This window comes from Thamnophis sirtalis, unplaced genomic scaffold, assembly GCF_051295495.1.
Source record: "Thamnophis sirtalis isolate CommonGarterSnake01/CBP01778 unplaced genomic scaffold, rThaSir2_p1.2 scaffold_3, whole genome shotgun sequence".
Classification (NCBI taxonomy): Eukaryota; Metazoa; Chordata; class Lepidosauria; order Squamata; family Natricidae; genus Thamnophis; species Thamnophis sirtalis.
In genome coordinates this window covers 99335422-99359966 of record NW_028261383.1, presented here as the reverse complement: position 1 = coordinate 99359966, position 24545 = coordinate 99335422, and the positions used below count along the sequence as shown (strand labels likewise).

The window sequence follows — 24545 nt, the reverse complement described above, 5'->3', positions numbered from 1 at the left end:
TGTTTCATTTTCAGGCATCTCTCCACAGCCAAAATCTACAGGAAGTTAAAACATTTCCTTTTCAATAAAATCTAAAACAAAGCAATATATTGTACATTTTTAACACAATAACCATGTGAAATGAGTACTGGGATGATGACAATTCATCTATCCCTCTTTGCATATTTTATGCCAGGTTATTTTTAAAACACACTTGGGTGTAATTTGTATTTCTGAAAATAATGTTCAAACTTGAATGAAATTATCTTTTGGCCTTCGTTTATGACATACAATGTTGTTCTTCCATGAATTAGGGGGAGAAAATGGTACATACTGGGAAAGTTGCTTGCAAAAATGCATGTGTCATGGAAACATGTTTACATTATTTTATAGCTATAACAATGCCTATGGATTTTTAAGTTGTTCAAAGTGCTGAGGAAATCAGATGGGACTTGAACTAATGCTAATAATACAGTGAGTAAATCAGACTGACTCTTCCATCCTTAGGCACTTTGACTGGTAACTACATAAACAGGTTAGGATGCAAACAAGACGATGTGTAACATTGATACATTTCCTGGCTAGTAATTTGTTTTCTCTTTTTCACCTTTTCTGCATCCAATCCATTCTTTTTATGGAATGAATCCTTGAATCATCCCTGTGAGTAGAGTCTTCATAAAGATGGATATTCAGATGCATAACTTCATCTGTGTTAGGAACTCTGTACAGAAGTTCCTTGTATACAGTAGCTACTCCCTTCATCTCAAGAACAGAAGCTTTAGAGAATGTACCAACCAATGTACATTGATAAAAAAAGTTAACCATACTACCAGTTTACTGCTGAACAGATGTCTTATGGGGGCCTCCACTTTGGCTGGGAAGACATGTAAACTATACAAGATACCGACATGCTGGAACATATACTAAAATCACATCCTGTCTTATATGAAATAAAGAATTAGCTTAGGTTAAGTTTTCTTCCCCTCGACATGAAAAAGTACTATTGATTCAAAATATAACATGTGAGAAGTGGCAGCTTAATATTAGAAAGGAGGTGAAAAGTGTGATTTGGAACTGAGTCCATTGTGCAGAACCAGCACCTGTTTTTCCAAAGTCCCACATTGCACAATCCAAGTTTGGGATTGCTCAGAATTAATCCCACTGAATTTACTCCACGCTAAGTGTTCATAAGATGCTATCTCTTCTAAATACGGTAGTTGCCAGGAATCCTTTTTTTTTTCTAGAACAAAATGAATGAACTCAGGGACAAGAATGAAGGTGGATCAGCCTTCCTTTTCAGAGGCAGAGCAAAGCAGTGCAAGCTCCTTCCAACTCAACTCAAAGCTCCCAAAAACATTTCCTCATTTCAACTGCACCTATCACATTACTTTTACAAGACCTTCTTTTTAAAAAAAATCCCTGTTTAGAAGTGCTTAGTAGTGCTAACCAGACACCCAGAGCTGCTATAAAGGAAAGAAGCAAAATGTTTTTATAAGCTATCAGTTATTAATACAACCCTCCCTGACCCAAACAAAAACTAAAGTCAAAACCAACCTCTCAAGAGACTCAAAGAAGCCCATGCATTCTAGTTGGAATCGGTGCCTTCGGTCTCCAGCTGTGCAGTTGGGAAAACTGAAAGGCTCATTGCTCATTTGAGAAGAAAAAACAATGTGCACAGTCCACGCCCAAACCGGAGGAATGCATGAAAGGTCAAACATCACTTGAATGCCTCCAGGAGGTAAGCTTCCTTGTTAACCTCAAAGGGAGCTGGCATTTGGAACTGGCATTTGGAGCTACCTGGATGAGTTTCACAATCCCTTTCCCTAAAAATGCTGCTTTGTTTTGGCAGAAGGTCTGTGCTTAGAATCACAGCTTTGCAATAGGCTTCCCCCCCCTTTCATCTGCTGAAGCTCTGTGTAGAGAGTTAAGTGGTTAAGAAGTGAGGATGGCCTGTATTGTAGGTTGTGCTTGGAATTCGGAGAAAAAAGTTTTTAGCGTGCATACATATGCACATCCAAGCACAAAGACACATTACAATCTTGTGCCCCTTTTTGTAAGTACAAGATATTTTGAAGGAATTAACCATAATAAACAATAGGTATTATGAATGTCTCCTAAATTTTCCTTCCCTATCCATAATTTTTGCTTACTGTCATATAAACAATAAATACAGTTTATTGAAAACTAGATTCTGGACTGTTGCCTTGTGTCTCTTTGGAAGGCAATTGATTTTACCCATTCATTTACCCATACACATCAACCTCCCCAAATAATACTGAGGGAGGCAAGGAAGAGGTAATTTTCTCCATGATCTTCTACAAAGCTACTCCACCTATTCCCAGAGGATTCCCAGAGGATTCAAAAAGTCAGCAATCTCAGACTCCAGGGACATTTGCAACGTTTAACTGAAGAGTTAGTCAGTCTCAGGAATCTCTTAATTCCTTGATAGCTTTGGTTCTTGGAATGCTGCAGATACTGTTTACATTTTCTGCAATTTATCTTCAGGAATCACACTCTGTCTGAGGTCTGCAAATGTCTCATAAACTGATCTTCTGTAACATGAGCTTGTCTGTCCTTTTGGTTATCCCCGCTCTCTTCTCAAATATGTAATTAGTTTATCTTCATTATCCTGTTGTGTTTGGCAAAGCTCAGATATCACTATCGCTTACTATCAACATCTTATCATTTTTTTAAAAAAAATATTATTATTGTCAGGCATCCCAAGGCTGGTGTAATCTCACTTTCAAATGCCTTTTGGTCAGAGAGAATGACCATTGTATTATTTAGAGGACATTATCTCTTAAAGATGATAAATGGCAATAAAGAGCCGGAGTCTCCAATTTCAGTATACCAGGGGGAATTATTTATATTATAATGACAAGATACATTGGAAATAGGTTGAAATAGAAATAGCTATTGTAGTGGAATATGGTGTTGATTCCCAGAAGGGTGGGATTGCCTTCCAGAGGACCGATCTCTTTATTGGGAGAAAGAGAATGAAGAGTCTTTCTCCCCAGAGGTTCTCAGAGTATCTCTTTAATGATGCAAGCAATTTCTGTAGTTTTGCAAGATAGTTCAAAGCCAACAAAGAAAACTTCTCTGGAGTAACTCTACATGCCTTTCTTGGTTTTGGGGTCCTCACATTATTTTCATATATATAAATAGATTTATTAGATATTTCATAACTCTGTCAAAATATACACAAACAAAAATATATGCCTTGAAACTAAAGTCTATATAATCAAGCTAAAAAGGAAACAAAATAACCAGCACATATCCTCTCCATCAGCCCACACCCAGACAAGCAGGGATTAACACCAGACAAACCATCAAGCAGAGAACATTACCCTAATTAAGGAACTACTAAGGAGAAAACCACACCCCCACCAACATTGGTAGGGCAAGCCACTGTACATAAACAAGGAGCAAACCCCACATTCACTCTTACCCAGTCGGGTAATGAAACATCTGCAAGCAAACAACAAACCTTTAAGAGGACCAAGACCTTCTCAGTTCAACTCTGATCTACACATATTTTTTTCTATTAGGATCTTTGTATTGAATCATTTGGCATGATTAAGCTTGGAGATGATGTAAGTTAGTGTGCATTTAAGCAGTTTGCGTCAAGATTAGCACAGCATAAAACTACAAGTTGCAATTGAAAAAGAACAGGGAAATAATCGAAAATTATCAGAGAGATAACCGGTTAATATATGAAGGATATAAAAACAGGCAAACAATACGAGCATAAGCAAGGATATATACACTATATATGCAAGTGAACAGCCCTGGGTCCTACAGATGGCATGCATCCCTATCTTATTTTATGGCTGGGAATTTCTGGAATATGGGAGGAAGAATTATTTTAAAGGTTTGGGGGAAGTTAAGGTGCAATCTGATGTATAAAGTTTAGCCCTTAAACCTTACAATCTCATATTCTCAGCAACTTCTGGTTGTAAGAAAATGATGCGCCTTTATGCCGACTCGACAAGGAGTCTTAGAATATTATTTGTTTTTAGTAATGAGCTAGCTTTCATTCTCTATTACTTGGTTTATTAATGTATCCTATATTAAGTATTTGCTATTTACCCAAACAATACTCATTTATGGACTGGCAGCAATGGCTAATTAAAAGGATCCATTTCCACTTTAAAGTAGTAGGACAAATATTATTTTGAGAAAATTAAAATAACATTATGGTTGAGGGAACTGTTCCGAAATAACTGAGGGATGGAATATCTGGCTAACCTATTGCAGATGACTCAAATTCTATTACTATATACAGATCTGCCTTCCGTAGAAACATAAAGAAGCAACATTTCTGTAGCAACATTAAACCAGCCAAGCACCATGCAATGTGGATTTCTACTCAGTGGTAACTACCGTATCTATCTTCCTTCCATCCTTAATGGGCAATGTACTTGCTACTTGTATCCTCTAATCATTCTTCCTCAACTCCTGAAAATAATCCCTTCAATCTCCACAGGTTCCACTTTTTAAGCAAAAGAATGCTCTGGAATTGTCCCAGAACTTATGTATTGGAAAATAGAAAGGATCAAATAGATCAATATGGCAATGAAAGTGTGAGGTCAACTGAATTTGACCCTTGCTAACAGTTTGAAGTGGTTTGCTACTGTTCTCTTACAGGATTTCCCCCACCCCAGCTTCTCATTGTAATTGACTCTTTGGGGTTTCCTGCTAATTTCTGAACAAATCTGAACATAGGTCACATCAGTCAGGTCTGGCTAAATGCAGCTAAGGGCTCTGACAAACAAATGCTTCAGGCCATACCAGATTGGCTTGTTTCAAAGATCTTTTTTTGTTTCTTTCCATTCTTCTCTGTCTTGCTGAGTAACAAATATGCAGGAATAAAGTCAATTAGTTCTTAATTTTTGTTCCTCCCTGACTCTGTGGTGGCTTTAAAGACTAATGAGACAGATCTTTCCATTGTAATAGGAGCAAAGAAACTGCCTTATTTTGGAAGAGACTTTGTGTCTCATAGACAGGTTTAATGCTAACAATTTACTTCTCTACATTTTACTGCTTGGTCTGATATACATCTCAACACTCTTTAATCTTCATTAACATTGCCTGCTGGTTTTAAGAATTAAATCTCGGTGCTGATGCAGAACAATGAGTAACCCTTGGGTTTGTTAATGTCGCTGTTCATAGTCAAGTAAACTTTATACGTAGCTCCAAAAAGGTGAACTGGTTCTGCAAGACTTAGAGAATTTGTACGTGTAAAATAGTACGTATAAAATACTATTTTGCTATTTTCAGTGGTATTCAGTGTCCCATTGAAGTTTTGTAGAGTAGGAAAGCAGTAAAAATGCAGAATTCAGAACAATCTTAGACATTTGTAATATTGGCCTTTTAAAATGAAATTCCGAATTAGAAAACATAATAGTTGATCCCATTAACAAATGGCTCTTTCAATAGAACATATTAATGCTTTAGCTGATCATTGTCCCTGAAAATAGCTCACCAGGGTCTCTGGAGATTATAGGCATAAACTATAAACCTTCATGAAAAGATAATGACATCTATTCTGTGACATCACAATGCAAACTTCCAGACATTCATTTATTGTATGCAAAACCCTACATCATTGGGTTTGCATTGTAACACTATATTGCATGTTTTGTCATTTGTCCCCTCCTTTTGTTACAGGTTGATGGCATTTGTGTAAGCCACACGTATATACCTTAAGATTTTTTGTATTAGCCTGCTCTGAGTTAAGGAATTGTTTATTCAGGAAACTGGATCTGGGATCCTCTTTCCAAATAGATGATTAACGCTTTCAAAACTAGCCATGCCTATCATTCTTTAGAGTTTAGGCTATAATCCTTGAACCCAACCAAATGCATGGGAATGACCCATGTGGTCCCAAGCTCATCACTGCAGCTTTTCAAAACAACCAATCCTATTCTTATGCAATTTCTAAAATGAATTAGGTAATTTTACTCTATAATGTGCTGATTCTGTGACCTGATGACTAAGCTGATGGGTAGTATAATGGTTTAGTGCATCTATCCAAAGAAATAAGCACATGATACGCTGATGGGTTACATTGACCAGTACTTTTTATTAGGACAAAAGAAATTAATTTTATAAACTCAGGAGATTGCCTTGTAAATTATCAGATTTTATATAGTTTGTACAAAATTTCTTGATTAATTTGGAAAATAGTGCACATAATTATGTAAAGTGTAGACCATATACAATAATTTCTTTTCAAGTTTTCAAATGAATAAAACCACAGGATTTACTTAGGTGAGCTAAAGAGAACACAAATCAAAACCTTCTTAGAAATATTATCTATTTTCTAGAATAGAGAAAGTTAAACCTCTTTCAGCCAATGGCCATGACCACACAGCAATGATAGGACATCAGAGTAGATTTTTGCAATCACTACCCTATAGGGCATATCAGACATTAATAAACCTGTTCATTTGGTTGCAGATTTCTGACATTTACAGTACTTGGATTTTTTTCCTGCAGAAAATCATAAAATTATGCCCTCATTATTTATCGGTTTGTAGATAAATTTTGGTGCTACTGCTGGGGTGTAAGGGCCCAAAGCTCCCTCCACCAAAAAAGAACAAGATATAGAGGGCCCTCTTCTGCTCTAGAAAATTTCTAGGTTTAGGATTACTGCCCTGACTGTTCATTCCACCAATAGATGACGATCTGTGTTGGCATTTCACTTTCATTTTCAATTTTTCGTTCATTTAAAAAAAAAATCTTTGGTTTTGCTTTTTGGTTTTATTAAACTATGTGACTTTCAATCCATTCCATTGCCTTTTTGTTTGCTATTTCAAGCGCTTTCAGTTGGAAAGAATGCCCACAAGTTTTACAGATGAAAAATAAACTGATGCACAAATTTTGGTGAAGACTAAGTTAAACTACAACAATGAACTATGTCCGGGGTCTCATTTAAGATAATCCGATGAGTTGGCCCCAGCTTCTTTCATTTGTCAGACAGTGGAGCATGAAAGAGAATTTTTTTTAGAAACCAGAATTAATCCTTCCTTCCATAGCAGATAAAGTTTGCTTTTCAATTCGCTACCTGGTGAGCAAAACCACATCCTTAGAGTGCCTACTCTTAAGTTAAGTTTACTTTATTGTCATTGCACCTCGTACAACGAAATCAAATGCCATCTTCAGTGTGCATTATAACTATAAAAATAAAACACAAATACATATCCTTCACATTCTATACAATTGAACTGAAAACCCAATCTTGCATTAGTATGGCCCTATGCAGTAGAATTCAATATAGTTACTACCCTGGAATAGAAGCTATTTTTCAGCCTATTTGTCCTTGTTTTTATTATCCTGTACTGTCTGCCAAGTGGTAATAGTTAAAAAAAAGGGGTGCCCAGGATGAGATGGATCTTTAAGAATGTTTTGAACTTCCTTAAGGCAGCGGGACCTATAAAGCTCTTCCAAGAAGGGGAGAAGGCAACCAATTAAGTCTATTGTTTGTTCACTTACCTTTTCCTTATGAGCGGCATGCAACAGAGATAATGGGAAAGAAAGAAAGAACAAAATCTTGAAATAAAAGGAAAAAAATAATGCATTTACCTGGTCTGGTGTATTATATGGGGCTTCTAATTTCTCTTGGTGCTTTGCAGTCACGCAAGGGTTGCTAGAACTGATGAGGACAGGAGGACTGATATCCAAAGTCTGCCTTCCTGTAGGTGAATGGACCATCCTGTTGAGGGTGTTTAGGGCAGTTGTAATAGAGAACTGTCTCATGGACTTCCTTCTAGATTCAGATCCTTTGCAGAAAGTGGGTGACTCTGCACCTTTGGATCTAGGTAAGAACCTTTGTAAAGGTGAAGCACATTTCTGGGGAGAAGACTGGTAACTTTTGCTCCTCTGAAGAAGTTGCTGAGCTGTTGTATTTGGCTGGAAAAGAAACAGGAGGGAGAAAAGAGATGTTGTCAGGCCTGGAAGCCATTTTTTTTTTTTTTTGCATTGGGCTTTCCGGCCTGCCACATTTAATGCTGTGGGAAAATGGGAGGGTGAGGGATTATATGGAGTGTGGGAGATATATAGTCAAAATAACATTCCTTTCTCAGAGAATCAAGGACATCTTGCCCTGCACACCTGGAGGGGTATGACTGGGAGGTATCTCCAGTTGGGACGGTGCTTTGATTGGACCATGTGATGGACATGTAGGTACTGGGAAGAGACTTGAACTTTCATTTGGGTGGAGAAAATCTGGAAGCTTTCAGATTTGGGTTATCCTAGATTTGCTCATATGACATCTCTAATAAAATGGAACTTTGAGGAACTTCAAGCCTTGGAGTCTTCTTTCAGCAGGGGTATTATTTGGAACACTGACAGATGTGACTTTGTTGATAGCAATCCAAAGATTTTAAATTGCAGAACTGAAATTCCAGGAATGGCTTGAATAGATATATGTAGCAACATGCTAACTTGTGTGTGGAATGGCATTACTGACTGGGTCTACACACAGTGCTAAGTCATGACTTATTTAACAATCTTATTGACGTTTTACCCAATAGGCAAAGGCATTCAACTCTCTAGTGATGCTGAGTGGTGTACAATATTTCAAAAAACTGAATTAACAGTAATAGTAAAAGGAGGATAGTGAAACACTCAGAAAGAATAAAACTAATACCTTCTTAATGTATAGCATTCTCAGAAAGTGCCACCATACAATTTAACCCAGAGTTTTTGAGGGCTAGTTTGAATGAGGCCAAGGGGAGGGGACATACAAATGGGTGTGTGTCTGTTGCTGTTTCATAGAACATGACCTGTGACAGAGAAAGATCACATTCTAAGTTCCATTAGGTGGCAGACTATGGGACCTGAAACATAGCAATTCTGTTGAAATGAACAGGATAGGCAGAAATGTAGGAGACAGAGAGTTTCTTGATAATGAGCTCTTATGACCTGAAGCACCTTGAAATGTACCTGTAAGAGTACAGATGACCACTATAGCTATACAACAGAAATCGGTACATGGGTATACCATCACATGCTTATGGTGGACCAGCTGCAGCTTCTGAATGCCTTTTAAAGGTAGCCTGACACTGTACGGAGAGCTTCTGAGTCCAGAAACAGGCAATTGTGGGAAAGATAAATCAGTGTGAAGGCCTTCCTGCCTACTACTACCTATGGTTCATCAGCAGCTGTAAGTTCAGGAAAACTCCCAAATGGTGCATTAACTTTGAATGGCGACATGGAAGCCCTTTGAGAATTGAAGATAGCAAAGTTCTGTGCAATCCTAAGATCTCATTAGTGGTGAGCTTCAGTCTGTCTACATATACACATTTAAAACACACACACACACTTCCTCTCCCTCTCTCTCCCTCCCTCCGTCCCTCTCTCTCTCTGATGAGTCCATTATTTCCAGCCTTAGCTCCTTTAGTAACCTTGGCTATACACAGCATATATTCTAAACCAGGGATGTCAAACTGGTGGCCTGCGGGCCGGATGCATCATCTGCAGGCCATGCCCACCCCAGCTTTGCAAAGGGGAAAAATGTTGCTATGTCATGTGACGGCAACGTGATATCAGAAGTTTGACACCCATGCGCTAAACCTTTAAAGGGAAGATTATTTTGTTCCACTTACAACTTCCAATTCCTGACTAGCGAGGCTTTCGATTGTTCTTAAATTCCTGGTGTCTTTCAATTGACGGCTATGTTAGCTTGCTTTAAACAACCATCTGATGGATTCCAAGGACAGCTTTTTCTCTTCTCAAGACTGAAAGTGCAAGCCATGATCAAATGTGCTGACAAGGAACATTCTGTAAGATTGTGTGGTGTGGGTGTACATTCATAGAATGTTCAATAAATGGTTCTTACCTCCACAAACAAGATAGGAAAAATTCCTGTTCTGTCACCCAACTTTCCTTCTGCCCAATTCTCATCCATTCGACTGATCATAGTGATTATATCACCCTGAAAGATAATAAACATAGATACTAACCAGGGTAGTTGTGTATGCTTGATAGCATAATTCTAACATATATACATAAAGTGAAAGAATATTTGAGCATTTCAACACATCACATGCCTCAATATTTTATCATAAACAAGAAAGATTTGGGGGGTGGGGGAGGTGAAGGTTCATTCTCCAAGCTTGTGGATTGGTTTCCGAACATTTTGTTACCTGGTTAGCTAACATCTTCAGCAGAGTTTTGGGGATGTCACTGTCAGAGTTCCTCTGTTTATAAGGGCTTCAGGTGTGAGTGTGTCAAGTGAGGGTCTTGTGATGGGTTAGGTGTGAGTCATCAGTGGGAATCTTATTATGGGTCTGGTGCTGTCTCTGGTTGGCTGTGCAGTTGATTTGGATTTTGAGGGGTTTATAGATAGATTTAGCTGTCAGCTGAATGAATGGAAAATGAATTCAAGGAAAGATGGTGATCGAGAAGCTACTTGGATGTGAGTAAAAAGATTGTGGTATAGAGTGCTGTAGATGTATGTGGAGTTATTCTATGGGAAACAGGACAAAGGTTGCATGGTTATGTTGAAGTAAAAGAGAATGATTAATATGATTAATGAAAAATGAGAATAAAGGAAAGATATCGCACACACACACAAAGATAGACAAACAGAGAGAATGTAATCAGAGGGAAAAAAGGAATAGTTAAGATTCAAAGATGCAGAGAAAATGTACAATGATTCTGATGAAAATTAAAACAAATATTTTTGAAACGTGAGAAGAAGTCTAAACCAAGAGGTTTATCAGAAGGTAAGGAAAAAGTGATGAAATGGTTTGTGATGAAGCTGAAATCAGATGAATAGAATTTGTATGGGGTCAATTTATATATTGAAAGGGTAGAACTGAAATAAATGAAATCCATATTAATATTTCAGACAAAAATGTTGAAAAGGATGCCATACAGATACCGTGTTTCCCTGAAAATAAGACAGGGTCTTATTTTCTTTTGACTCCCAAAATAAGCGCTTGGCCTTATTTTCAGGGAGGTCTTATTATTTTTGAGGTGCAGGAAGCGGCGAGCATGGTCACCTCACGGCTGCTGCTCTGTTGCAATATTTTCGGGGAGGGCTTATTTTTGGGAGAGGTCTTATTTTAATGCATGCACTCAAAAACCCGATTGGGCTTATTATCTGGGGAGGTCTTATTTTCAGGGGAAACAGGGTAGTCTTCCACATATGACCACAATTGAGCCCAAAATTTATGTAGCTAAGCAAGACATTTGTTAAATGAGTATTTCCTTATTTTACAAACCTCCTTGCCATAGTTGTTAAGCAGATCACTGCAATTGTTAAGTTAGTAACATGGGTTGTTAAATGAATCTGGCTTCCCCATTGACTTTGCTTGTCAGAAGGTTGCATAGGTGACCACAAGACCTGGTGACACTGCACAACGGTGCTAAATATGAGTCAGTTGCTGAGCGTCTGAATTTTGATGACATGAGCCTGGGGATGCTGCCAGAGTCGTAAGTATGGAAAACGGACATAAATCATCATTTAGTGCCATTTTTTTCAGTGGCATTGTAACTTTGTTACTAAATGAACTGTTGCAAGTCGAGGACTATCTGTATTGTGAGGAGTGAAAAAAATGTAAGGCTGCAGGTAGAAATAGCGTAACTGGAATACGCTAAAATGCAGATACAGTTTGCTTGTGGCATAGATGTGTGATCTGTTTAATGTGCATGTGAAGACTGTATCTTCTGAAAATTGATAGTATGGCAATATTTTTTTGCTCATAAACCTTGGCAGTGGCAGGGCAAACCACTTTTCATTGCCTACTAGCCTGTCCTCAGCCTTAAGAGGCGGTAATACATTTCCTCCTTTGGCTCAAATGACAAGAGCGTTACATGAAACCCCCAAATCCCAGCATTCTAAGGGAGGTATAGAAAAGCAGATGCACTTTGTCTCCAGCAACGTTTTTGAAAAGGAAAAGACCCCAAACCAGATGGCATGCAATCCAGGCCATGTTTGCAGTGAGCAAAATAAATGGCCTCTCTCTGAGATTCCTCATTTGTGCCTGCAGTGATGTAGAAAGACTTTTTTAAAAAGTACTTATATTGAGGAAATGAGCAGCAGCAGATGCGTCAGTGAAAACTGGCGCTCACAGCTGGCTCTTCCATGTCTCAGGCAATGATCGCAACTGGATGTTCAGAACCATTTTCCTGTATTTCTCTCATAAACCAGCTCCACTGTAATCTCAAGGCAGTAATTCAGGAACATGCTTAAATGTAGCCTGGTCTCATTATTCACTTTGCCCCACCCCAATCCCCTATATCTGAAATTGCTCCACCTTTCTTTTTGGGCACATTGTTATTCTACCTTGCAATGTGCATCTTTTGTCAGCTCTCTGATGAGAAAAAAGAGCCATGCTTAGGTGGCCATGTTATTTTATGCTTACTATGAGCAATGAAACAACAGAGATATTTACAGGATAAATATAGTTTGCTTTAGGAATTGAGGATTCTACCATGTCTAGGTATTCTGTTTTTTTCCACTGGCAATTGATAGCATCTTCTAGCATAACCCAACCATGACTTTGGCAATAAAAAGCCTGCCTTCATTACTGTTCTATCAGCACAGAGATGGTTGGATGGTACTACAAGATGCTAGAAATCAGTAGCATCTGTTTTCTGATGAATGCAGTAAACCATTTTCCTTCGAAGTTTCATTCGACACATTGCTTGCAAGTCTCTTAAATTCCCTGTGCTGAAACTTATACTATTATTGTATATTATCAACATGAAATCTATCCAGGCTATGATATTACAAAGTTGAATCTAATGTGGTAAATATAAATTGCTGGCAAGGAGCAGTTGGCTACAGTTATGGTTATATTTAATTGTTTAGATTGGAAGGGAATGGCATTTTGATATACAGAGAGGCAGTCATGTCATTCATTTGCATCACAAAGTTGGCCAGTGGGCTGCTGCAGGATGACAATCAGCATTTCTGCACCAGCAATTTATAGTGTCATCCAACCACTGCTGTGGCAATCTATCACAGATGCAGACAGGTTTCATCTCACCACAGCAATAGTTGGGTGGCACAATAAATCACCAGTGTGAAAAGTTTATTGTTCCTGTCTCTGCAAACTGGTTTGCCAAATGTAGTAGAATCTGCTTACCAATCTCTGTAAGAAATATAGAAGGGAAAAAGTAGAGTGTTTAGAATTAACACTCGAATTAGAAACTAGAGTTAACAAACTACAGCTTAAGAAAACTATTACAAGAATGAAGAGATGAATATAATACATTGGGGACCTGATGACGGTGGTAGCTATATGAGAAGAAGAAATCATCTTAAGATTTGAGAGCTTTCAGGAAGGAAATTTGCTTGGGTCCCTTCTTAGTTAATGAGAGAAAACAATAGCAAAATATCAGGGGTGGGCGCCGGATTCTTTTACTGCTGGTTTGTTCAGGGATGCGCTTTGGCATGCGCATGCTTGATGCAGACTATGTGCGCATGCACAGAAGCAAAAAAAACAAGATGGCAGCATCTATGGTGCCGCTGATAGAACCAGTTCGGGGCTGTGGGTGGCCGAGTTACTACCTACTTGGCCAAACCGGTTTGAACTGGTAGGAACCCACCTCTGCAAAATATACTATATTTCCCCACATATCCCAATAGAAGCATGGAACTAGCACTCTGTTCCTACTGCCTACTGATGCCTGATCAAAGAAGAAAGATCCCAGATAGCAGGAGTGGATAGAGCTGTGACACATAAAGGTGTTAGGTCTATTGAAGAGATTTGTTTGGTGGTTCACCCCTGTGGAGGAAAATACTCAACTGACAAAATTGTTTTATTGTATTCTCTCCTACTTTGGGTTTACTTGAAATGAAAAATGAACTTTGTTTCAAAATAAGTAAATACTTAAATAGAGACACGGTTACCAAAAATGTAGCTCACCATTACTGTACACCAGGGGTGTCAAACTTGATTTAATTGAGTTCAAACACAATCAGGGTTGTGTTTGACCTTGGGAGGCTGGGATAGGTGTGGCCAGCTCAATGTCACTTGTGTTGAGGGAGCCTGTGGTGACCCGAGTGCTCTGCCAGCAAAAATGGGCTCCCAATCTTCATTTTCTGCTGGGAGGGCCTTCTGCAATTCTCTGCCAGTGAAAACAGCACTCAGGAGAGCTGCCCTCCCAAGCTCTGTTTTCATTGGCAGAGTGTTGCAGGAGGCCCTCCCAGCAGAAAACAGAGATTGGGAGCCTGTTTTCACTAGCAGAGGCACTGCGGGCCAGTCCTTCGCTGTTTTCAGAGCGGCCTCACGGGCCAGATCTAAGCATACTGTAGGCCGGATCTGCCCTGCGGGCCATGAGTTTGACACTCCTGCTGTACACCTTAAGATTCTAGGAAAGGATTGAGGAAGTAGACATGCCCCCTATACTGATTCATTTCAATGTTTTTCCATATCATCAAATACATGTCGTAAGTGTAACTGGACATTAGTTTTTCAGTTTTGCTGGCTGGGTGCTGGACTTACCTTATGAAAAGACAGGCAATCTGGTTTTTCATTTTTATTCTTGGACTTCAGATTAAAATTATATAGTGCTCGACACAATGGTGGCGGCTGCGGCAACTGTTTGATAATTTGCACAGCGTTTGTCGGAAAAACTCCACTGACCCTATTGATTTCTCCTAGATACCAGTTTTCATCCAGCTGACGGTACAGTGTAATGATGTCTCCTTTGTTGAATCTCAGTTCTCCAGGATTTTGTCCTCTGTAGCTGTATAAGGCTTTAGCCCGGGGAACCTTCATACAAAGGAAAATGAGAAAGAGTCAGCTTATGAGAAAGTCCTCTAATGGTAACAGGGTAACATATATCAAAATAGGACTGAAGCTTTAATTTCACTCAGTAGAAAAGTTTAATGCCCGTTTCTCTTTCTCGCCACTGTGATCGTTGGAAGTTAAAATGTCAAAACTGAATTTTGCCATAACATTTTTCTGGGTTCAATATTTTATTTCCCTGTCTCCAAGAATTTAAATAATAACAAAGTAAAGAGGAATGGGAGGGAGAAAAAGCATAGAGGTCAGTACAATACTAAAACATTTTCTAATGGGCAGGAATTACTAGGAAGGACGGGAAATTTCAATCTTGGTGCTGCAAGCTCTGCACTTTTAGTTGAAGGCTATGAATGTTCTTGTTGATTCACAGCCTTTGCTTGCTACTTTGCACAGACCCAGGCCAAATACGAGCCACCAGCTTTCCTTTTTATCCTGAGTATTCTTTCTGATGCTTTCTAGTGCACCCAGAACTTCCTTCCACGGAAGTGCAGTTATTGTAAGAGGAGGGCATATCCTACTGAACTGAAGGTTTCTTGCTTGGACAGGATGCTTAGGGTTGAGCACCCAAGCTAATTGGTTCAACTCAATTCAAGAATTCAATTTCTCATAGCAGCACTAAAAGGAAATTTGGCACTAACAAAGTCTGCCAGGTAAGACAGATCAAAACAAATCAGACTTTCTTTTTTGGAAAAAATACAGTTAGGGACACAGTGGCTCAGGGGCTAAAACGCTCAGCTTGTTGATCAGAAAGGTTGGCAGTTTGGTGGTTCGAATCCCTAGTGCCGTGTAATGGAGTGAGCTCCCGTTACTTGTCTCAGCTTCTGCCAACTTAGCAGAAGCTAAGCACGTAAAAATGCAAGTAGAAAAATAGGAACCATCTTTGGTGGGAAGGTTAACAGCATTCCGTGCATCTTCGGAGCTTAGTCATGCTGGCCACATAACCACGGAGACTTCTTTGGACAGCGCTGGCTCTTTGGTTTTGAAGCGGAGATGAGCACAGCCTCCTAGAGTCGGGAACGACTGGCACATATGTGCAAGGGGAATCTTTACCTTTACCTTTATAGTTACAATACAACAGTTACAATACAACAACTTCTAAAGTAAACCTCCCTGGAGAAGGAGAGTGCTTGCAATCAGCTTGCAAGCTTGACTGTTTTTTCCCCTCCTGAAACTCATTTGTCTTCATTTGCAGATGCTGTTTCCAAGAAATTCTGTAAGAATACAGTCACTAAAATCTGCTGCCTGGAATTCAGACATGGGGTGAAGTGTGAGATGTAGTTGCTAATGCCAATTCCCAGCTTTAAAAGGGCTAAGTTTGTTCAGTTGGGTTTCTTCTTCCCAGTTACTTTTAAAGCCCTACATGGTTTAGGACCTGGCTACCTGAGAGACCGCCTCCTGCCGCTTATCTCCCAACGACCAACAAGATCACACAGGTTGGGCCTCCTCCGGGTGCTGTCAACCGGACAATGCCAGCTGGCGGCTCCCCGGGGGAGGGCCTCCTCTGTTGCTGCGCCGGCCCTTTGGAACGATCTACCCGCAGAGATCCGGACCCTTACCACTCTCCTGGCCTTCCGTAAAGCCGTCAAGACCTGGCTGTTTCGGCAGGCCTGGGGCTGCTGATTGATATCCAGCCCCGCTTAGATGGAATGGATGATCTTGAATTTTAATATTGTATTTTCTATTTTTAAATTTAAATGTTTTTTTTGTCTTGTTGTGAGCCGCCCAGAGTCCCAATGGGAGTGGGCGGCATACAAATTTTTATTAAACTTGGAAACTTGGAAACTAGGTGCATCTGCTGATACAAGGAGACCTTCCCAAGGTTGTTTAATTCTGAACATCAGCTGAAGAAGCCATGAGGATTCTGGCTGACTTGTTTTCCAGAGGTTCTCTCTATGAGCATTTTCAGAAAGAGAATGCTGACCACTAAGTATCAGTGCTTCGGTCTTGTCAGGTCTACCTTCTTTTTACTAGAAGCCGGTCAAAAAATAATGATATGGGCAGAGAGGTTAATATCAGCTGCACTTCATAAAACTTACAATGGGATGGCCTTGCAGAAGCAAGTTGAAAATACACAATTCAGAAAAAACCTTAAGGGAAAACAAAGTGGGAAAACAGCACAGTATCTTTTGATTGGTGGTTGTAAGAAGTGTCTACCTGGACACAACCAGAGGAAAGGGCTAACACAGAAATAAACCAAGTCTCTAAAAGAAGTTGCACATGTCAGATTGACTGGAACTTCAATATACCCAAAGGTGAAATTCTGGTTGAAAATTTTGGTAGCTGTTGTTATCATAGTGACAGAACATTCAGTTGTTGAGAGCTGTGCCAGGCCAAACCCTGCCCCAACAGAATGCCTCTGAGCACAAACCATAGTTTCTAAGATACACAGTCTTACAACAGTCTTTTGAAGCAGGTTAAAACAACTTTTTTTTTCTTTATGAGTCAAATAAGTTGCAGAACCAGCAGACAATCACAATGCTAATTTATCTTGTAGTCCAAATAGATTTGCCACCTTTCTCCACCCATAGATTTCATCTCCATTATTAATATTCTAGGCACATGCTCAACCTTTAAAAGGCATTTTGTGCCCAGGAGCAGCCTAGACTAAATATATAGTCAGATCCACTACACATGCCAAACTTCTCACCTTCCCTGTTTTAGAGACCAGATTATTATTCATGCCAAAGACAGCAGATGTGGATGCTTTTTATAGCTTAACTTGTATTTAGAAGGTCCTCAGCTTAACCTGAACCTTTCTTAAAATTGGGAAATTGAAAGAAGAAAACCTGTGTTCAGCCCATACTAGCTGATAAGGCTTTAAATATATATATATATAGCCCCAACATATTTGAACCAGTTTTAAAATGTGGTTATTTTCTCCACTGCCAGTCATCAGCATGGTTAAAATCACACTTCTAACACAAGCAAAACGACATTTGGAAACAAAGAGACACATTTTAGAGAAAGGGGATGCCCATAAGAAGAACAAAACCACTGCGCCACCAGAGCTCTTATCTTTATCTGGAAAATCTTTATTTTCAAGACTGTATGCTAGTGATAATATGGAATTGATGGTTGACACACTTTTCAAATGTCACTGCAGAAACATGTGACCTAAGGACTGCAACATAGATCGGAAAGGGCTGGACTGAAGGCGATTGACAGAATCAGGGAGTAAATTAAATAACCTAAATCCAGTTTGACAAATCTGCTGAGGGACAAGGTAAAGAAAGAAGCAGACAGTTTATAAGATACACAATACACAGACTTTTGAATGACTTCAGAAACAATCTAACATTTTTAAAAAAACCATGCACACTCAAAAGCCAAACAATAACTTAACTTAAGGCTGTGCCTGGTAGATGAAGGACATGAGGATAAATACTGAAAGCAGTTAGCACCCACCCCTCTCCTAGAAGAATGAAAAATTTAAGAAATATTAAAAAGGCAGAATATTATGTTTCTCTGGATGAGAAAAGGAGAAACATGTTTTAAAGACAAAGCAGCCACCCCCCCCCCCCCCCCCCGGCAGCTCCCTTGCCCCCCACAGCTCCAGGTTGATGGGATTAAGACAAGGCCCTCAGGACATGTAGGATTAGCCCTCTACCCACCTCACCACATGGCACCTGAAGATTACATCATCCAGCAAGGCTCAACCAAGCCTGGGATTCAGGGCAGCCTACAGAGTTAGCTAAGACTCCTACCCCATGGGAGTCTGACAACCAATTAGAATACAAGCCAATTTCAAAGCCCAACAAAGGGCATAAATCTCTCTCCCTCTCCCCCCTCTCCCTTTCTCTCTCTCTCTCTCTCTCTCCCTCCCTCCCTCCCCCCTCCCTCCCTCCCTCCCTCCCTCCCTCCCTCCCTCCCTCCCTCCTCTCTCTCTCTCTCTCTCTCTCTCTCTCTCTCTCTCTCTCTCTCGTGCTTTTTTTTACCCAGGACCTCAAAACCAAGTGGTCCTGTCCACCATTAAAACCATCTTTCCAAACAGCCAACATTGTTTCCAGTGTCTTTCTCCCCATTTGGAACTCAACCCAGATGGGCATTTCTTCCAACAACCCAAAGACATCTCCTCCTGTTGTTGAATGTTGAGTAAATCCTACGTGTACATCCTGTCTCTGGAAAAGAAAGTCAGATACCTTCTCTGTTCCTTTGGCTGACTTCTTTTCAGAATTCTTCTGTTGAGAAGAACAGAAGAAACCATGTTTATCTTTCTTGAAGTTTTGCATGTTTGTAATCTAGGACTTCTCTCAAACCTGCCAATGCCTTCTTTTCTTCTTTTCTTCTTTTATTTGTAAGCCATCCAGGTTGCCAAGGAGTTGGGCAGCAATTTACATTTGGATAGAAATAAAATGAAAGGCATTTGGGTGGAGCGGGCCATACTTCAGAAAAGAAGAAAAGAAAGAAAGAAGCTGAGGAACCTGTTATTTTAGCTTTGAGGCATACGACATCTGGAAGCTAAATAACTTATCATGCAAAATTGTGCACACAAAGCTCTGTATTATTAAAAACACTAAAATCATGAAAGAGTTTAATCTGCAGCAACCAAAGCATTTGGATGTGCAGAACTGAAGCAAAATTGGTTTTTGGACTTCGATTCATTGTGCTATGCAAATAAAGCTTTCACACCAGAGGTGGATTGCTCCCAGTTCAGCCCGGATCAGCGAACCGGTAGTGCCGGTGGCAGGAGGCTCCGCCCACCTGCCCGCTTCTGCGCATACACAGAAGTATCATGTGTGCATGAGCACGAGCAAAACTGTAGCCCCGGGATTTTCACATTGCTACCTGACTGCAGAGCTAAGGGTCATTTCCTAGCTTTCTTTTGCTTTGGAAGTTTTAATGTAAACATTATTTTATTTCTAATAATTCATTAAGGATTACTAGAATAACAAGATGCAAAATCCATACCAGGAATGCTAACACTGTCTCTAATTTGGTTTAAGTCTGTTTTTTTCCTTTCCCACAGTTTTCTCCAATTTGAAATTTTTAAAAGTTTTAAATCAGGATTTCTTCTCAAATCTTACCCTGTAGTTTCCTTTAAATTAGGATTTTTTTTTCTGGGATATTTTTAGGTCCCTTCCAAAGATATCCTTGGTATTATTCAAAGATGGCTGCTGTACCCTTGAATTCCTCCAATAATAACACTGGGCAGCTGACTCAGGTAACTTCTGGTTCACATACAGCTCAACATAGCTTCTTGTCAAACTTCCATTCTGCAACTTCTTTGAATGCTGAGCTTGGAGGGGATCACTTTCCCACTGGCAAGAGTTCCCACCAATCTCGGCATCTCAATTCCTTGGCTTTCTCCCACAATGTCCCTAAATCACAATGCCACAATATCCTCATGCCAAGACTTCAGCAGAGCAAAGGGACAGATTGACACCTCATGAATGGTTTTTATCCCCACTGTGTTTTCCCCCCACTGTGAAAGCAAATCTATTGTGTGATGAGGATGGATGCTGATTTTTGATTTTACATTTCTCTAAATTTCCTATAGTCAACTTGTCTGGAGTTTTCAGAAGTTGCAATGAGGACAGCCGCAGTCCCTTATAAATTTAATCTTGAGAATTCAAAGAGTGTTTTGGGAATGTCAACAGAAGGTTTATGGAAATGCCTGTAGCGGAACAGTGATTTTGTTTTGTCATGTTTTTTTCTGAGCATTACTGTAAATCTAGGCTGTCCAGATTTTCCATCCCATATATTATGGGACTGGTTTACCTGGTGAGAGACTCACAAAAATGACTCAGAATAAATCCTTTATTAAAATAAAAAATGAAGCCAACTAAAACAAAAGCCTTGCCTACTGCATTATCCAGCAGTCAAATTCTTTGTATGTATCTTTCCTCAGGTTTAAATCCAGCATTTTCTCCCTGCCTTTCAAAATCAAGAAATATTTTTTTCTTCATCACCTGGGCTTAACAACTTTCTCAAGCCTGAAATGTATTTGAATATTAATATATTATATTAGTTTTTCTCAAGTCTAGCTGATATTGCCAGCTTCCTTCCTAATCTGACCCAAAGACATCTGAGATAGAAGGAGGCTGGGAAGCAATGGGTGGATAGCCTGAAATGGTAACACTGGAGTGAAGGAATTCAGCCTTAGATAATAAACCATGCTCATAAGATAATAACCCACAGACTATGCTTTGTGGTGCCATGGGTCGCTTCTTTCATCACAGGCAATGGTAGATGATGGGGTGAGGGCAGATGGAGATTTTTTGTTGTTGAAATAAAAATGTGACAAGAAATGTGGGCTTTTTTCTATTGAAAGGAAATGGCCCAGCAGGTTCTGGTTTAGAAAATTTGCTGAATGAACAGGAAGTTGTTTTAGGCATGGAGAGAGAGCCATGATAGGAATTAAATTGATGATCTTAACAGAGAGATTAGCTAACACCAGAATGGTGTCCAGGCCTGTTGACATGTAAGTCAGTTAAAAATCTAAGGAAACTTGTCAGAAGGTCTCCAGGACAAGATGAGGGGATTGAAAAAAACTGCTGAGGACTTGTGGGTTGTATGTGTGTGGGGGGGAGGATTGGCTCGATATGTACTGTAGCATGAGGCCATTAAAGTTTCAGAAGAGAAGACTGATTATTCAAATACTTCAAAATATGCAGCTGGTAGCTGAACTATTTTGTCCCTCAGTGAAGGAGAAATGTAGAGCCTACATATGGGTCCTTCCTTAGTAGCCTACACTTTCAATCAGTTAATGAAGGGCTTTCCTTCTGCCTCCAGGGGGCTGCCAAGGATTGGCAAGACAGTTTTCTGGGCACAGAATAGAAGTATGAGGAGGATATAGAGTAACTCTGATTGGACAGCAGACTTCTTTCAGAAAAAGTAAAGATTAGATGGGATAGAGTAAAAAGTAAAGTTAGGTGTAGACTAGAAATCCAGCAGCAAAATAAAAGGGACATTCTTTTTTTTCCCACTTTGCCACTTTTCTGTCAGAATGATTGGCAAAAAAGTTGCCCAATGAACTTCCATTGCTGAAGGTGAACTTGAACCTGATTCTCCTTGGCCCTAGCACAACACCATAACTTCTGGTTCTTATTTCCTAGATACTAAGTAGTACTTAATTGTAGCTTGGTATTTCCTGATGATTTCCTATCCAGCTAATAGTCAGGCATAGTGCTACTTATCCTTTAAAAGCCATTAGGACACCGCCACCTAATTCAGCAGCAGTGTTATAGAGAACCAGTGGTTAGAATGCATAATGTAGGCTAACTCTGCTGACTGCCAGCAGTTTGATCCTGACTGGCTCAAGGTTGACTCAGCCTTCCATCCTTCTGAGGTCGGTAAAATCAAGACCTAGATTGTTGGGGGAAATATGCTGACTCTGTAAACCACTTAGAGAGGGCAGTAAAACACTAAGAAGCGGTATATAAGTCTAAGAGCTATTGCTATTGCTAATTTCAGAAGCTCACTACAAGGGTCAGAGATATGGAGTTGCAAGGAAGGGCAAGATGAAACGACAATATAAGCAAGATAATATAATCATAACATCCCACAATTTACTTTGGAATCAGATACTCTGATACATGACTGTAGTCTTTCCATGATTATGTCATCCTGACCATTTTGGTATCATCATGGTTTGCTGCAACAGCCAGCCAGCAAAGCTTGGATCAGACCTCTGGGGAAAATGATCTATCTTTTTCTCATGAAGGGAATTATCAAGATGCACAGAGAGAGTAGGGGGAGGGAGGGAAGGGATTGCTTTTAGTTATTAAGTCAACCGATTAGATGAAAAATACATGTAGTCCTTGCCTTATAAGTCAGCCCAGAATTTATGTTGCTGAGTGAGAAATTTATTAAGTGAGTTTTCCCACATTTTCCAACTTTTCTTGCTACATTTGTTAAGTGAATCACTGTCACTGTTAAATTAGTAACACGGTTGTTAAGTGAATCTGGACTCCCCATTGAGTTTGCTTGTCAGAAGATTGAAAAAGGTGAACATATGACCTCAGGACACAGCGACCGGCATAAATATGAAGTATCTGAATGTAAATCAGATGACCATGGACATGCTGTAACAGTTCTAAGTGTAAAAAATTGTCATGTCACTTTTTTCAGTGCCATTGTATCTTCAAATGGCTACTAAATGAAATGTTGTAAATTGGGGACTACCTGTAATACCATCTGGAGTGTGTCAAATAGTTAGCAATAGGTTCTTGAAGATGAAAATAAAGGGAGATATATGGTTTTCCTATTAAACATGTGGATTCAGGGAAACAATATAATATATATGTGATAGTTTCCTGTGAGAATTAAGACTATTTTTTTTAAATTCTGTTGTACTTTGTTCCTCCTCTGCTATTTCCATTTCACTTCTATTCAGTTTTAAACTATTAACATGCCCCTGGCTGACCTAATCTAAGTGCTACTTACTAAACATAATATGCTACAAGCTCGCTACCTTTCCTTGACCTTATCCCTGATGTTTCCTACCCGTGAAGCACTATAATTTAGGAAATCTTTCCTCTTCAATGTAATATAATGCAAAGTACCTATAGGCAGGTATTAATTACATTGATTGGCTTTTGAGTGCTTGCTTATTTTATTTTTTAGGCATTGTATTCTTTATATAACATAATGAAACTCTTTTCTTTATTTGGTAGTCTTTGTTGTAATTTAACCTTCATTTTTTTGTAATTTTCCTCATGTGCTACTTCTCCTTCCCCCTCCGCACTTCATCATGTAATACTTATTCATCAACTGTTTCATAGTTGAACATCTCCTAAATATTGATGACTGGATTAGTCATTCACTGGTCACTTGTATATACTGTGTAAAAGAAACCTGGATTCTGATTTAGATCTTTTATTTTTCCTTTTAGTATATTTTATTTTCATTTTCATACACTCACATGTATATCCCATACAGTATTAAACAGTAATTGCATCAATTCCTCTTGTCGACAATGCCCCAGAAAATAAAAGCCCAATATACCTCTTCCATCCTCCATACATCTCTTTCTTCCACCACCCTCCAACTTTCTATCTTCCCTCCATCATCCCCCTCTACCCTACTTCCCCTCGCCCTCTACCACTCCTCTCTCCAGATCCGCTCCCCCCCTTCCCTTTCGCCTTCCGCCCCTGCCCTCTCTCCCATCCCTCTCTACCCATCTTTCTTCTTTCCTACTCCTCCTCCCCGTGGTGTATTTCCACTATATGTTAATGTACTTGGCTTATCCTATTTTTAAAGAAAAATTAAAGAAAAACAGTATACACGTGAAGTCACATTGCATTGAGATCTAACACATTGTGTCTAGCCTAAAATGATTTAGATCTTTTAAATGCATGCTAAACAGGAAGAAGTGAAGTTTTTTGATCTGGTAATTCATGTGAACTCAAGATATAAAACCTACAAACCTTTGTATCTTATTTGTCAAACTCGTGGCTGGAGGCGTCATGTGCTGGCCACCCCCACCCCCATTGTAGTAAAGGGGAGGGGGAAAGTTGAGATATGTCATGTGACAACAACCTGTCGTTGCATGTTTGACACCCCTGCTCTAAGAAGTCTTGGAGGCAGAAACTTTTCTTGAAGAACACACCTGGGATAGTGCAGACTAGATTAAAAGGACTTGTTCAACAAGTATAAATTTTCATGTTGTAATGAAAACTAATGGTATGTAAATAATATCTGATTAGGCTGCAATCCTAAATTTGCTTGGAGGTAAATGCCATTAGGAACAATGGCATCAAAAGCTGCTTGGCAAACATGGGTTGTATCAATAATACATTGTATTTCACACCTCTTTACACTCCATGCATATTCCATTCCAGTAAAAAGGTTTGCTTA

The 24545-nt window shown here is 39.4% G+C and overlaps 1 protein-coding gene across 5 annotated transcripts in view; it reads right to left on the bottom strand.

Annotated features, from left to right (window-relative positions):
* SH3RF2 (SH3 domain containing ring finger 2) overlaps nt 1-24545 on the bottom strand; it is an 82691-nt gene that overhangs the window by 31302 nt on the left and 26844 nt on the right. For all 5 annotated transcript variants that reach the window (XM_014063866.2, XM_087709594.1, XM_087709595.1 and 2 more), the window contains 3 exons: nt 14445-14714; nt 9824-9919; nt 7567-7893 (listed from right to left, as the gene is read on the bottom strand). In XM_014063866.2, coding sequence (XP_013919341.2) covers nt 7567-7893; nt 9824-9919; nt 14445-14714 — 693 coding nt within the window. The remainder of the gene's footprint in view (nt 1-7566; nt 7894-9823; nt 9920-14444; nt 14715-24545) is intronic.